This window comes from Clarias gariepinus, chromosome 6 (assembly GCF_024256425.1).
Source record: "Clarias gariepinus isolate MV-2021 ecotype Netherlands chromosome 6, CGAR_prim_01v2, whole genome shotgun sequence".
In the NCBI taxonomy this organism is placed as follows: Eukaryota; Metazoa; Chordata; class Actinopteri; order Siluriformes; family Clariidae; genus Clarias; species Clarias gariepinus.
Window position 1 is genome coordinate 28,575,946 of NC_071105.1, and position 16,015 is coordinate 28,591,960.

Below are 16,015 nucleotides of genomic sequence, written 5' to 3' on the forward strand. Positions count from 1 at the left end.
CCATCGTCAGTTCTCTGAGACATTTTGACTTCCTCAGACTTGAAATATATTATGTATTCACTCAATATTGGGTTAAATTTTCTCCTGACAATCTAAGCTTTCGAATGAAATGTAAAATAGAGTATGTTCATAGGATTGAGTTTCTAGGAATGACTAGGAAATGTGGCAATCTCTCCACTGACATGCACACTGAGTGATTTTAAGGGTAACCTGTTGGTTCTACAATTTTATACTACATCCTAGCGAAATACCCATCAGGTTCTATTATGTTGTCACTAATTTTCTATTGCGAACATCATTATATGCTCACCAGTTCCGATGAGATCAAACCGAATATGTCTGGTGCTTACTATGTTGACATTGGATTTAGTATTTATGCTAAATTTTCTGAACTCTAAGACTTGCCGATTATGTGCTGCATGTGTGCCATTTACATGGTAAACATCAGAAGAACGCCATATGAACATAATGTGGTCTTCTACAACATAGCATGGTCTTGTCATGGTCATAGTATAAGATTGACGAGATTGTTGTGAAAACTCTATTGACATTGCAACAAGGCAGTGACATCCCAATGACAACTCGGTCAAATTTTTTTTCTCAAATGCTTGTAGTACATTAGTAAAGTCCCTAAGAGGTGTTTATTACTCTGTTCTTATTAAGTTATTCCAGTGTCCTGCTTTGATCCTGTTCTCACCAGGATTTTTTAAACATGTTCAAAAAAAGCATAGCAGCTCTCTGTCAACGGGGACAATACTATGTCCTTATCAGTTTCTACTGCGCTTCTGCCAAGTTGTACAAGTTCTTACTGTATTCACCCAATTTTTTATGGATTTAGTGAAAATGCATCTCGGTGTAACAGAGGGGAAGTTACCTTGCATGTTGTTGCATACGAGCAGCCAATGTATACAGAGATCCTTAAATGGCTATGATAATGAATGTAAGAGCATTTCCACACAAGAGGTTGCTTCACTTGGTCAGGGCTAGAATCAGCAACATTGTTAGGTAATAAAATTAGTTTAGCTAACTACCCTTTTTTTTCTTCCCGTTGATTGCACATATAGCTCAAATTGTGAAAGAGTGGCTCTGGGAGTGGATGAATTATTTTCACACATGAATTGGCCGACATTGAAAGTTTTAGGGATCTGCTAGAGAGGATTTTATGAAGTGGTTTGACTCTTCCATAATGAGTATAAGATCTTGTGCAAAATATCACGTAACTGTGGATAAAAAATAAAGCAAGCCATCTAGCCATCACAATTTATCCCTGTTTCCTAAACATCAACTTCAGGGACAAAATGTTCACTTGCTGTCTAATACATCCCACAAACTTTGTAACGAGATACTGTGTCTAGACGACTGGGTCAGCGCAACTCCAAAACTTCAGTTCTTGTGGGAAATTCCTGGGCTGCAGCGGACAGGAACTACCAAAAGTGGTCCAAGGAAGGAAAACCAGTGAACTGGAAACTGGGTGATGGGTGGTCACGGCTCACTAATGCGCCTGGGGAGTAAAGGCTGACCCTTGTAGGCTGATCCACTAAAATAGCTACTGTATTTCCCACACATTTCCCACAAATGTTTTAAAGGGTTAATGCTGGTATACCTAGAAAGGTGTCAGGGCACACAGCACATCGTAGTTTTGGTCTTAAAAGAAGTACCTACTGAATATTAGGCAGGTGGTCATAATGCTACAACTAATCAGTGTATATATTCCTGTGACTGATGACCATCTGAGGGTAAATTCTTACCCTATGGCCAGTGTTTCTGGGATAAACTGCAATCTCATAGAGATGAATGATTTAATGTGCTTGTTTGTTTTCATATCCATATGTAACAAGAATAGCAAGAAGAATAAAACACGATAAATACATATGTACCCTAAAGAATTTGGCCAAACTATGACATTGTATTTAACTGCATATACTTGAATATTTTACAGCTTCTTGGGAATTTATCTCTATTCATTCTGTAGAACATTTATAAGTCAGGCACTGATCTTGAATGAGAAGGCCTGGCTCACAATCTCCATTCCAGTTCATCCCAAAGGTGCTCGATGAAGTTGAGGTCAGGACTCTGTGTATTGGTATGCTGAAGCATTAAGATTTCCCTTCACTGGGGATAAAATAAATAAATAATTAATTGGCCAAATATTTTTGTCCATGAAGTGTACATACATACTAGCAAATTGTGAAAGATGATTAAATATTGGCCTATTAAAATTGCTTTATACTTTTTTCTATACCCTCGTGAGACCTGAATGTAACTTCTTCCAAGTTTATTGTCTTGCTCTGGTATCATCCTCATATGAGGACTGTTGGGTATAATTATTTTGCCAAACTACTTCTTGGTTGAAGACATTAATTAAATGTGGGGAATTTAATTAAATTTTAAATACTTAGCATGGGAGAGTTAGTGGGATTGATGGCTGCAGTGGTGGCTCAGTGGGTTACGGCTCTGAGTTACTGATCGGAAGGTCTGCGGTTTGAGTCTCAGCTCTGCCAGGTTGCTGTTTTTGGGCTCTTGAGCAAGGCCTTTAACCATGTCCACTCCATTCTGGCCTACTAACAAGACGCCGGGATATGCAAATTTTACTGTGCAGTAATGTACATGTGGTGGTAGATGTATATGTAGAAGGTGTAAAAGGTGAAGTTTGCATGTTCTCCCCGTGCTTTGTGGGTTTCCTCCGGGTATCCCGGTTTCCTCCCAAAGAACAAAGACATGCAGGTTAGGCTAATTGCTGTTCCCAAATTGCCCCTAGCGTGTGTGTACTGTATGTGTGTGTGCCCTGCGGTGGACTAGCACCCTGTCCAGGGCGTAGCCCACCTTATGCCCTAAGTCTTCTGGGATAGGCTCCAGGTCCCCCTGAATACAGGATAAAGTGGTGTAGAAGATGAGTGAGTGAGTTCACGATATATTAACATGTCCATCTGCGTATTTTCTGAATGTTTTCCCTGTGTCACTACTAAAAGCAGGGTCCTTTACATTTACATTTAGGCATTTGGCAGACGCTCTTATCCAGAGCGACTTACAAAAAGTGCTTTAATGTTTACAACATTGGATACATACTTACACTGGGTTAACTAGGTTAATAACTAAGTACCATTAGTCCAACACATCTGAGTTTTTTTTTTTTTTTTTGGGGGGGGGGGGGGGGGGGGGTTAGTCCAAATACTGGAGAAACAGATGCGTCTTGAGTCGTCGTTTAAAGATAGTCAAAGTCTCTGATGTACGGACATCTAGAGGAAGTTCATTCCACCACCTAGGTGCCAGAACAGAAAAGAGCCTGGATGAATGCCGCCCTCGATCCCTGAGAGATGGTGGGATGAGGCGAGCAGTGCTGGAGGATCGGAGGGAACGTGGTGCAGTTCGTGGTGTAATTAGCGCAGAGAGGTAAGTGGGTGCTGGGCCATTTTTAGCTTTGTAGGCAAGCATCAGTGTTTTGAATTTGATGCGGGCAGCTACAGGAAGCCAGTGCAGGGAGCGGAGGAGTGGGGTGGTGTGGGAGAACTTGGGAAGGTTAAAAACGAGTCGTGCTGCTGCATTCTGGATCAGTTGCAGAGGACGAATCGTGGACAAAGGCAGGCCTGCCAGGAGCGAGTTGCAGTAGTCCAGTCTTGAAATAACGAGGGACTGAACAAGCACCTGAGTAGCCTGTGAAGAAAGAAATGGAACGCACTGTCCTTTGCGTTGTCTTTCCCGATTGGTCAGAACTCAACAAGCTGAGCCAATCAGCGTCGAGTGATAGACAGTGCTCTTACATCAACCAGGACCGGACCAATCACAGCTCAGATCGTCAATTTTTCATGTCAGCCATTGGTCTGGGCTAACTGGGACACAGCGAGATATTAAAACATTCATTGTTAGCGGTTAAAGCTGTCCCTGCAGATGGCGACACCCAATGGTACAGCGTAACGTTTTAGTAGCGACGTTATCCTAACTAATTTATTTATCTATTAGTAGGTTAATCTCGAGTTTTCTGTCCAGCATTAAGCGGCGTGTGACCGGTAAGTGTGCTGTGTCAGTTCATTCTGTTTCATTCTGATCATGTTAGCTTAGCATGTCCTCAGACCGGTGGCTAAAAGCATATCAATTCCGCTCCAGCGAGTATGCTTTAATCGCTAGTGAAATGTAATAATAACATGTATATAATTTCGGGGTATTTTGCATACAGGAGCGTGCACCGAGCGCCCGCTGTAACATGTACGATGTCAGACGGTTAGCAGGCGGCGGGTGTAACACGAATGAGTCTGTAAAGCTAGCGCGTGATGCCGCTTCTCACGTGCTAAACTGTGCGTTAACGTTCAATAACCTTTAATAGTCAGGTTAAAAACGGCCAGTTCTTATTAGTTCTTTGGTACATTGTGTGTGGTGTTATTAATATATTACCTACCGACATTACTTTTGCTACTTAGAGTGGATTTTTTCGTTACAGAATGACCCCCAGAATTTTCCAGAAACTACCGGCGTACGCGTTGACTTGACACAGAAGAATAAATCAGCACATAGAGTCAGTGTAACCAGATTAGGGTAAATGAGGCGGGACGATTTTTGCTTTTTAAAAAATGGTATCTAGTTTATAACCTTTGATCATGTCACCACAAAATAACACTTCAAACTGTTCCAAAATAACATGCACAAAAAGAGCCAGTGATTGTGAGAAAGGCAGCACGGTGACTTAGTGGTTAGCACTGTCGCCTTGGACCTCCAGGATCCAGAGAGCCTACCACTGTCTTTATGAAATGGGAATAAATACAGTAGTAATCATCATGGACCTTTACAGTCCCCAGTTGTACTACAGAGGTTCTTGTATGGATGGTGAGTGGATGTGAAAAAGTAATCATCAAGAAGCGCATTTAAAATGAAGAGGAAATAAGTGGTGATCAGTGTTTGGTCACAAACCCAACACATTACAAAACAACATAAAAAAGTCCTATTGGTCAGGTGCGGCGATGTAAGAATTATTGAATTCAGTTTATCAGAGTTCTTTTTGTTTGATAAGGGGTTTACAAAGTCACAAAATCTATCAGATTTCATAAAGTTGCATATTTGCATGAATGTTGTAATTTTACAAAAGAAAATAGTAGAAAATAGTAGATTGACCCAGGTTCAAAACAATGTAGATTGTCATTTCTTATAGAAAGAAGTCATCCTTTGTCATGGCCCCACAAAACAAACTGAACAAGCTAAATGATTATTGTGCAATGTAATCAGTCTGCTTATTTATTTATTGGGTCAGTTTAATTAGCTAAGTTGGTGGGTAAGTTTTTGAATCAGAATTGATTAGTACATCTTAAGTAGGTAAACCTGTAAATGTTAAGCTGTGTAAAATCTCTTTTAAAAATAATGTATATTTTATATAAAACACAAACCACCTCTATCCTCTGCAAAATACTTATAAAATACAACGCAACACTGAAAGAATCTTTTATCTTATCTATCTGCTGCAGACGTCTGCCGTAACGTCCTCACGTACTGGTTCTGAGGTAGCCATTTTGGAGAATATGTTGATCAATGGTTAAACACGTGCTTAAAACATTCCTTTCTATTGTCGAATTTAAGATTTTCATCAAGCTTTTTACCAATTCAGGCCACACTTACAGGAAAAAGAAATTGACAGATTCAACTGGTTTAACTGTTTTCCATGTAATGACAAACAATACTTTGATGTTCTGGGTGAGACTTTTCAACAGAGATGCAATATAATGCGTTTAGATTAAAATGACAAGCAAGTGTTACCATAGGAAACAGCAGACAGTTGTACTTCATTATTTGCATGAATGTACAAAAGCATTATTAAGTTAAAAAGAAATTATTTTCAGATGTGTATAACTGACTAAATAATGTAATGTGTACAAGTTGTTTTGAGAATTTCAGTTCTGATTTGAGAATTGAATCAATTAAGTAAGATAAGATATTTGGGCTTCTGCAACAGCACAGAATAACAGTCAAAGCTAATACATACATAAAACATGCTGGGGGGGCTATTTAGATATCATTTAATATGAATAGTAATGAATTATTGATTATAATATGGGGATTGCTTATTAGTATTATGTTCTTGTTGATAGGAATGCATGGCGTGAGTAATGTCTGTGTTGGTGTTCTGTATAGAAGAATTTTGTTGAAGTTCCTTAACCAGCATTCCAGGGAAGACTAGGGTATAGGGCAAACTGGTTAAAGTATGCTGTGGAACGAAATGCAGCAACTGACCCATTTTGGTTAACTTTGGGTGGCTAGCCAGCTAACCTACATCTCATTTAGCACGGAACTGGAAAAGTTTCAAAAAGTTTGTTTGGAGTAATGTAGGGGTAATGTATCAAGGAAATTTTCAGTTAGCATATAGATCTTTGTTAGTGGACTTATTGAAGTACTTGCTAGGGAATTGGTAGTAGCGCTATCACTTTAAATTTTCTGCACTGTCATGCTTACACTGTCCACTGCGTTATGCAACGCCCCTTTTAGGAGAAGGATATAACCAGAGGTAGAGGCTCTCTGTTTCTTTAACTCTGCTTCACTGGACTGCTTTACATTTTGTTCTGTGTTCACTTGCAAGTGATTTTGCACACATTGTAAGATCTGTATTTACTGTCTGATCACTACATCTATTACACTTGCTTTTGCAGCACCATCTTTTTTTCTTGACTGCAAAGTATGACATATAAACGGAATAAAGAGTATAAAGAGATTTTACAAATGTTTTCTGCAACTGACTTTTTTATTATTCTGGGCTTATACAGCTGAGTACCTTTGCCATGGATCTACAAAATAAAGACTCTGGTGATGTCCTGTCTGTGGTCATTATAGGTAAGTGAGTAATGAGTAATTAATAAAAAATAAAAAAAACTTTCATTTGTAAGTTTGCTGTGAAGTAGGATGAGAGGAATGAATTGATGAATTTATACTTGAATTATTATTTTAAATTCTTTAAAATTTTAAGTTAAGCGTGCTTTATGTAAGTAAAGCAATCTTTTATTACACAAAGTAAGAATAAAGAGCATTGAAAAAGAAGTGTTTTTTTTTTTTTTTCCTCACCAGGAAATGGACCTTCAGGAATTTGCCTGTCATACTTGCTATCGGGACACACCCCCTATTTTTCTCCAGAGGCCTTTCACCCCAATCCAATCCTGCACAGAAAACTTAAAGAGAATGTTCATCTGCCATTGTTTGAACAGGTAAGGTTAAACCTGCATATCTTGTATTTATTTATTTATTATTATTATTTTTTTAAATAAATAATTGCTTTCTTAAGTACTTTGAAGATAGTCCAGTAAAGTGGATTTGATTATGGTGTATATTTGCTCTGGCATTTAACAATCATGTACCGTACTGCAGGGGGCCTGGAGCCTTTTGCAAACGAGACAGGGTTCATTTCATTACCACAAAATGTTGATGGTCCCAGACCTGACTAATTAAACCCATCGCAGATCATAACGCTGCTTTCAGAGGCGCATACTGTGGATGTCTGTATAGAATGATAGAAAGCTAGATCCAAGCGACTATAGTCCTGGTTAATTAATATTGAGGAATTTAGCTTTATTCCCTTACAGCATGTTTTTTAATGCTTGATAGTGTTTATAAATTCATTCAGTGATGGGGAAAGGATGGAAGATAAGAGGGTAGATTAAACAAAATGTAACCATAATTTCATGACAATTTAAAGCTCATTATATTAATTTTTAAGCAAGTTAATATGACTTGTGTCGTAAATGTTCCTGCTGCCATTTCCTTCTTTGTCTGTTTCTCATTGATGCAACATTGTATTTTGGTGTCTGTAGTTTTAAATGAACTGCCCCCAAATACCCCGTTGCAAAAATTGATTTTTCTAGCTAGTCAGAATACAGACACCAACCCACTCAAGTTTTAGTTATAAGGCATTTGCCGCCCATTTTGAGGATTTTAGAATCTGCCTTTTAAACAAGCAAAACAAGCAAGAAAAATGTTTTTAGTAGCAGATGAGCTACTGTGTGTATATTTAAGATTTTTTTTCTTGATGACATCCTCAATGTTAAGTGATTTTAAGTTTAGACACAACTAGTAGCTGAAGAAGACTACATTAGCTGTATTATGTAGGTCCTAGGAAACAGACTCACTGAAGTCATAACTCAAAAACAACCCCATATTAAATTTTGTATCACAGAACGGGATACAATCGAGGACATCATTGCAAAATAACACTCACTGGATTTGTTGCTACTAAAAGCCCATGAATAAGCCCAATAACTTCTAAAAATCTTAACAGGATCTGAAGCTGAGTCTGTCTCACTTCTGGGACTGATATGCTGGAACTCTCGAAGGTCTAATTCTGAACACCTGTGCTGTCCCTTTGGTGTTTTGTGCAAATGAAAAGGTGACTTCTGGGCGGAGCTGGGCTACAAAACATAGGAGTGCCTTACCACCTCTTTTGCGTTAATGTAACAGAGAAGCTCACCGAACCTTTAAGTTTTAAAGGTATTGAAAAAAGCTAACGTATAAAAAACCTTGGAGTTATAACCGCTTATGATTCCCATCCCTATTTTCCATGGTCATCCCGTTATTGTCTTGCAGGATAACATGCCATGTCATGAAGCTAATATCTCAACCTGGTTTCTTAAACATGACAATGAGGTCAATGTTCTCAAATAGCCTTCACAGTCACCAGGTCTCAATCCATCAGAGCACCTTTAGCATGTTGGAGGAACAGAAGATTCGCATTATGGATCTGAATTTATTAATAATAGTAAATAGTTTATTAATAATTAAATTTATTTAATTAAATAAATTTATTTAAAGTGACCTCCACCAGTGAATAAATTCTGTTTATGAAATATTTACATAGATGTTTAATGAGCGTAAAGGGGAGCACATTAAGCTTAATTGGAGCAGCTGTAAATGATGAAATTTAAACAAGATTTTGCAACATACATAATTAATCATTTATTAATTTGTACATGCTTTACCATAACAAAACTTTTTCTTGTTGATGTAACCATTAAGCTTAAAACCTAAAACTACTGGCCATTAATAAACTTTCAGTTTATATTATGGATTTTAAAATATGAGCCAGTAAAGCCTGTGGTATGTTAATTTAACAGAATTATATAAAACTTGGTTTTGTAGCACCTGTTCTATGCCTCTAAAACAGACATTTGATTTAACTGCAACAATTTCCCACATTTAATTCCAAGTTATACTATGCAAAATTTTAAACATGGTCACTTTTTTAATCATTTTGCAGTATTAAAAGATTAGGTACTGATTAAGTAGTGATACTTAATAAAGGCTAATAAAATTAATTAATAATTTATAAAAATGTGCAAAGCTGTTTCAGACAGCTTTCAAAACACATGGGTATCCAGATCACTGGGTGCAATTGTCTGATAGGCTTAAACTTACAGGAGGTATGCAGTAACGCAAACTGCATACCTCAGTTGTTGGACATAAAGTAGGATAATATAGGCTATTATTTTAAATAATATTAAATATTACAAATCTGAAGAGCAGGCGTTTAATGAAAATCTATGTAAGCATGTACATGGGAGGGAGGGAGGATGATGCATTCTTATGTTTTTCGCATGTACACCCTATAGACTGAACAAAAAATCAGTCCAGCTCCGAATATTATAGTTTAACAATTTTGATCAAAACTTTTCTATGTGACATAAGCTTCAATGAATGTAAAATGAGTTTCACTTTTTAAATTACATTTTAAAATAAATTAGTAATTAACTTAATAATTAAAAATAATAAAACTATTATTAAAACAATATAAAAAAAATTTGAGAGACACTGTGTCAATTTTTTATTTGTGCATTTTTCTTTTTTTTTAGGATCTAGAGTACCTGTGTGAAGGCCTGGAAGGCAGATCATCAAATCCCTTGGCTGTACTCTTTGATTCATTACTCCTACCAGACAGTGACTTCGGATTGGACTGTGCCTCACCATTGCAATGGCGGTATGAGCCAGAAAGGGCTATTAACCACCTTGTGCTTGGAAAAGGACCACCTGGAGGGGCATGGCATGTAAGTGATTACAGGAAAAGCTGCCTACCACTAGAGTGAGGTTTAACTTTTTTGCATTCTTTACAATGGGAAATGGATTACAGGTGTTGCTGGAATCTTGGGCATGGACAGCACCTAAGAGCTGGAAATAATATGGAGCTCACATGACTACATAAGAACCCATGGGAATAGGTGTCACAAACCCTTTAAATGTTGTGGAAAGTTATTAGTTTTATCCTTGATCTGGTGCAGTCATGTGACACTCTGTGAATTTCCAAAATGTGGGTGTATCTCTGTAGCCCATGTGACACATCAAGCTAAAAAAATCTTTTTTTTTTTTTTGCTAAAAGTTTAATCCTATTTAAAAATTCTAATGAATTAATAACATCCCCTATTTTATATTTAACATGTTCTGAAGAATAAACACAATGCAATAATTAACATGTAAAAATATTAATAATTATGTGACTGTATGCTTTGTAATTTCATTTTCCTTTATCTTTAACCATTGTGTCACCAACTAAAGCAAATGCACTGAAAAGCTGTTCAGTGTTTTTATGGCCAGCTATTTCTGCGTTTAAAATGTTAGTCATGTGCTTTGCATGCGGTGTATCTTATGCTATGACTGCTTCTGTTGTTCCTACAGGCCATGGAGGGATCCATGTTAACACTAAGCCTTGCCAACTGGATGGAGCTTCCTGGCCTCAACTTGAAGGATTGGATGAGAGAGAAACGCAGGTATGAAGTTGACTTCAGGATCTGTAAAAATAGAAAAGGATTTTTTGATCACTGCTTGAAGAGAACTTTCAGCTTTCAGTAAATTTGTATGAAATGAGTAGGAGGAACTATACTACCTTGACTTAATTCAGAAGTGGGAATTTGGAGCTTGGGATTACAGTGGAACCTTGGATTTTGAGTACCGTGTTCTGCGCATGTTTTGCAAGACGAGCAAAAATGGTAAATAAATTTTAACTCTGTAAAAAAGTCAGTCTCAGTACATGTGCATCACTCATATAGTCAACATCCATGTGCACATATATTGTTGGCATAAGTGTGACCACGTGTGTACGCATAAAGCATCCTCTCTCTGGTCTCAATTATAGCCACGATTCTTTTCGAAGGTAAAGTGCAGGTTAATTTGTTTTATTTTTATATTTCGTATTATTTATTTTTATATGAATATTTTCGGGCTGTGGAGCAAATCATGTGGTTCCATTGTTTCTTATAGGTGAGTTTATGATATACAAGTACTTATATATACAATTATGCTCGCAATCCAAGGTTCAACTGTGTGTTGTTTTCCCATATCGGCGCATTTGAGCTACAAAGAAAGGGAGAAACAAACACTTTTGATTTAACACACTGATATGGCTGTATGTTGACTAATCTAAAGTAAGGGTGTCCAAAGTCAGGGACCAGGGTGAAATGTCGACCACGGACAGATGTTACCAGGCCTATAAATTCTACGTTAGAATATGATCTATATGGCCAAAAAGGTTGAAGATGGCTTCACTTGATTTAGGGAATGTATTTATGGAATTTGGAATGCAAAAATGTAGCCTGGTCAGATGAATCTCAACCTGATGGGAACAGAATCTGGTGGCAACACCATGAATTCCGTTCTGCCTTTTGTCAACGGTTAACAGCTTGATTTCTATTTCATTTGTTATTCTACATTGTTACTCCTAAAATTTTTATTAATTATAAGCATGCTGATATGCTGAGACTAAATTAGCACCTTAATTAATTTATTTTGTTTTAAGGAATGTTCGAAATGACCGCGCCACATCAGCAGATATCGCCTCCTACTACCAGCACTATGTAAAAACAATGGGCCTAAGTAACAACTTTGCCCATGGCACCACAGTCACCTCAGTGCAGCGTGCCCCTTTTGGCTCAGGTCAGTCTGTCTGGCACATCAAGGGCATACAGAGGTTGGACAACGGAGATGCAGTGCCTTTTTTCGTGCAGGCAGAGAATATAGTGCTTGCCACAGGCACCAGTGATTCCCCAGCCCACCTTGGAGTCGAAGGAGAATCATTACCCTTTGTGTTCCACAGCTTCAGAGAGTTTGAGACGGTCATCTCAAGTGGACGCCTGTGCAAATCTTCAGATCCCGTACTGGTGGTTGGAGCTGGACTGACAGCAGCCGATGCCGTTTTATGCACTCACCACCTCAATGTGCCAGTGTATCACACATTCCGCCGAGGCGTTATGGACCCAGCACTAATTTTTAACCAGCTGCCCCGTCTCCTCTACCCGGAGTACCACAAAGTGCACCAGATGATGAGCCAGCAGCAGTACCAGCCAAGCCATTCGTTACCCAATTTACTCTCCCAGCATGTGGCATCAACGGACAATGACCACACTAATTCGTCCTCCTACCCAGGATATATGAGCTTCCCAAAACACCGTGTTGTGTCTTTTAATCCCAATGGCAAGTGTGTGCTGGAAGCAGAGGACGGGCACCACGTGGTGCTACAGGTTTCATTGGCACTGGTTTTGATCGGCTCACAACCTAATCTTTCATTTTTGCCTGAAGATGGACGGCAGCTGGGGTTAGAGCCGGGACAGCCAATCAGCTGTCGGCGCAACCCCATTAAGGTAGAGACATATACCTGTGAAAGTGTGCGGGAGGTGGGACTGTATGCTCTGGGGCCTCTTGTAGGTGAAAACTTTGTGCGCTTCCTCAAGGGTGGTGCACTGGGTACTGCATGCCATCTAATGCAAAAGAGTAAAGAGAAATCAATGACTGTTTTATAAAAGCCAGGCTGTAGAAGTGTGGGGAAAAATATTATCCAATCCATTGCCAAGGACAGTCCAATGGTTTATTTCTGTGTTTACCTGCCTAAAACAGAGGCAAATGGTTAACACTTTTTTTGAGATTATTTTGTTGGTGAATATTGGGCCTTATTTACCATTCTTGTGTGTAATTGTTTGCCTTAGCCTGAAAAATCAATCTGATCTAGAAAAAGTAGGTTTTCTTTAAACATATGTGCTAATGGTGATCCATGTCAAGCACGGCTAATTTTTGCAAATAGTGATGCCCGCAAAGCTTAAATGCTAATATAATTAGTAAAAAAATAAGTATTTCGAGGCCATGTCCACACAGAGTTTTTCTTCGTTGTTTTTTTTTTAAATAATTCTGTCCAAATGACACTAAGCAACGTTAAGTCACTAGTTTACTATATGCAAGTCCACCATTGCACAAAATAACCTCATAAACAAAGCTGATGTCAAATCAAGGAAACGAGCACACAGACATTGACATCATCGGCACACAAGGTGAAGTTACAACAAGCCAAAATATGTTTCCCCTATTTCGTTTTCAGTGGTCAGAATCTGACCACTGAAAACGAGTTTTGGAAAATCTTCACTTCGGATGGAGTTTTCCAAAAGCTTTGTTTTCAACGACCAAAACTGTTTGTATTTGGACAACAGGCCAAAACTGCAGATAAAATTCTTTAAAAAAAATATATATATATATATATATATATATATATATATATATCCAGCTACATGTGGACAAGGCCTGACTCATGCCAGAGACATTTATACAGCACCTTAAAAATCAAGAAACAAATATAGAAAAGGTTTAATTTGATTTGAAATAATGAAGTTAAAAATAGGGAAAATTTCTGCTGTTAGCCAGAAATCCTTCACATGTGAATGTGCCCACCCAAATGCAGTCTTGGAAAACCATCATGGTATAGAAAGTTAATGTTGTCAAGAAGCATATCAAGACACATTAGTTGGCTCACTTATCAGTCCCTTGCACAGCATCAAGTGATAATATACCGTGGCATTTTTAATTAATTGAATACTTTTTTTTTTTTTTTTTTTTTTTTTTTACAGTTCTTAATAACTCTTGGCTTATATATTGTAACAAAAATTTGATAATATACAAAGTAAATATCATTAATTATTTAATAATAAATATGTATGAGTACAGATCGATAAATGAGGCCCAATGAGCAGCTAGACCAAATTGACTGAAATGTCCTTGCTGTAGAATGTGGTTTATTTATATGAAGAGGTTGCAGGAATAAGCAAAGAGGGGGGGAAAAGGCAGGTTGCAGTTTTTATTATTATTTTCTTCAATTATGTTAACTTAACCATGCTAACATAAGCCTACAGAAAGCCAGAAGATGGATTGTTGTCTGTTTTGACTGTTTGTTGATCCCGGTCTGTTTCACTTTAGATTCAGTCTGTGTAAATTACTGCAGCATAAGTAATATTCTGACATGGCCCACAAGAGAAAGCATCTTTGAGGATGAAAAGAAATAAGATGATTGCACATTCTGCATGTTTGCAAGAAAACATGAACTTAATTGAAGAAATGATGGATGTCATGAAGATAAATTGAACGCTCATATGTATGTTTGCATTTAAACGGTCTAATATGTTAAGAGGTAATTGATACAACAGTTAGTTTCTTGATTGCAGCCAGTACACACTGATCGATGTGCTAGATTTTGTGGCACTGCATTTGTCTGTAGATTAAGCTGCTATACTCCCAGGAAATCCGGGTTGTCATGGTTTTTATTTAGTTTCTTTTAAGAAATCTGCCAGTGAAGTTGGGAACATTTCATAGTTTTTTCATAGATGTTGTACTTATGAAGGCTTTTCCATGCAAAATGTATATTCTCTTGCTATGGAACTTATAAGTCATTTTAAAGACTCTTTAAAGATGACAATGCTTCACATGAAGAAAATTAAAATTTGCCAAGCAAATTAGGTTTTGTATCAGTCATGGTACTTTATTTCATTTATTGGTTTAATGAAATGTTAAGTATGTCTGTAGAGTGTCTAACCTGAAGATGTCATGCAATCTCTGTTGGTTTGCTTGTCGTATACATGACTCAGGCTACATAGTTTCCTAATTTGATGAATGAATTTAAATATTAAGTAAAAAACCTGTAACATTTTCATAGAATCTGACCAACTTGCAATCAATGCTAGCCTCCCTTAACAAAGCATTAGCAAAGGAAACTGGCAAATTTATTTAAATATACTCAGTTAATATTACTTAATTAGCAAAAATCATCTCACCATACTTTTCAGGATAAATGGCATTCATGCCTTCTAGGAAGGTAAAGAATATGCCTTATTTTTTGTGAGTATTTGCTTAAACTAAAAGACTGAATCTTTATATTGAAGTGTGCCAAGGGCTTTAAATAATAAAGCTTCACGTACAGACAGCTGTAGTGTTTCTATATTGTGTAACATGTAGGTCGCAGCAGATGACATAATGGCACAAGAGTATTTCCTACTGCTCTTCTACTTAATTGAATCATTAGACTGAAATGTGACTAAAATCTCTGAGAATCTATTCTACTGTCATTTGTCATTTGCTGTTTTAGTAGAGACATTTCTAAAACAAAATGGTAAAATTAAGTTTTGAAAACGTAATAAACGTAAATAAATTAGCAAAATACAAGAATTGATGCATTTTACACCTATTTTTTTATTATTTTATTTTCTTGAGTGTTTTGCAAAGTTGATTTTCTACAGGATGGCCTAAAGGTCTGGATCTATAGGCATTTTTTTTTTTTTTCATACCAAACATAGCTTCAAAACTAAGAGTTACATACTTTTCTCTGGTGAGCCATGGCTTAGCAGTAGCTCATTTTTATACAGCATTATCCACAATTCATGGCACCCCTTGGTTCTTAGGATTCTAATGAATAAATATTTGGCTTGAACAATATAGAACCACAATGCAAAAAAAAAAGAAAAATACCATCTTTAAATGAAGTACTAGTATACCGTGGAAAAAAAATCCACTTTAAGAAATATTTATTTTTACATGAAATCATGTGTGCCACAATTGTTGGCAGCCCTGATGTTAATATTTCATACAACCTCCTTTTGCCAACAAGACAGCACTTAATCTCCTTCTATAACATTTCACAATGGGACTTGGATGGGCATGGGAGGAGCTTAAAGTGTTGAGGAGCTTTGTGTCTGCTGAACCATTTTCATGTTTGTCACATATTTTGGGTCGTTATCCTGGTGAAAGACCCAATGACGACCCA

The 16,015-nt window shown here is 37.3% G+C and overlaps 1 protein-coding gene across 4 annotated transcripts; it reads left to right on the forward strand.

Annotated features, from left to right (window-relative positions):
* Positions 1–3,830: 3,830 nt before the first annotated feature.
* On the forward strand, positions 3,831–12,932 carry osgn1 (oxidative stress induced growth inhibitor 1). Of its 4 annotated transcripts, none has more exons than XM_053498105.1 (6): positions 3,831–4,004; positions 6,738–6,804; positions 7,036–7,172; positions 9,807–9,998; positions 10,624–10,715; positions 11,741–12,932. In XM_053498105.1, the coding sequence occupies exons 2-6, from the start codon at positions 6,753–6,755 to the stop codon at positions 12,738–12,740; spliced, it is 1,473 nt and encodes a 490-aa protein (XP_053354080.1). In that variant the 5' UTR covers positions 3,831–4,004; positions 6,738–6,752; the 3' UTR covers positions 12,741–12,932. The 4 variants fall into 4 exon arrangements, with proteins under 4 accessions (XP_053354080.1, XP_053354079.1, XP_053354081.1 ...); XM_053498104.1 differs by lacking the exon at positions 3,831–4,004 and adding an exon at positions 6,436–6,649; XM_053498106.1 differs by lacking the exon at positions 3,831–4,004 and adding an exon at positions 6,436–6,569.
* The last annotated feature ends 3,083 nt before the right edge of the window (positions 12,933–16,015 follow it).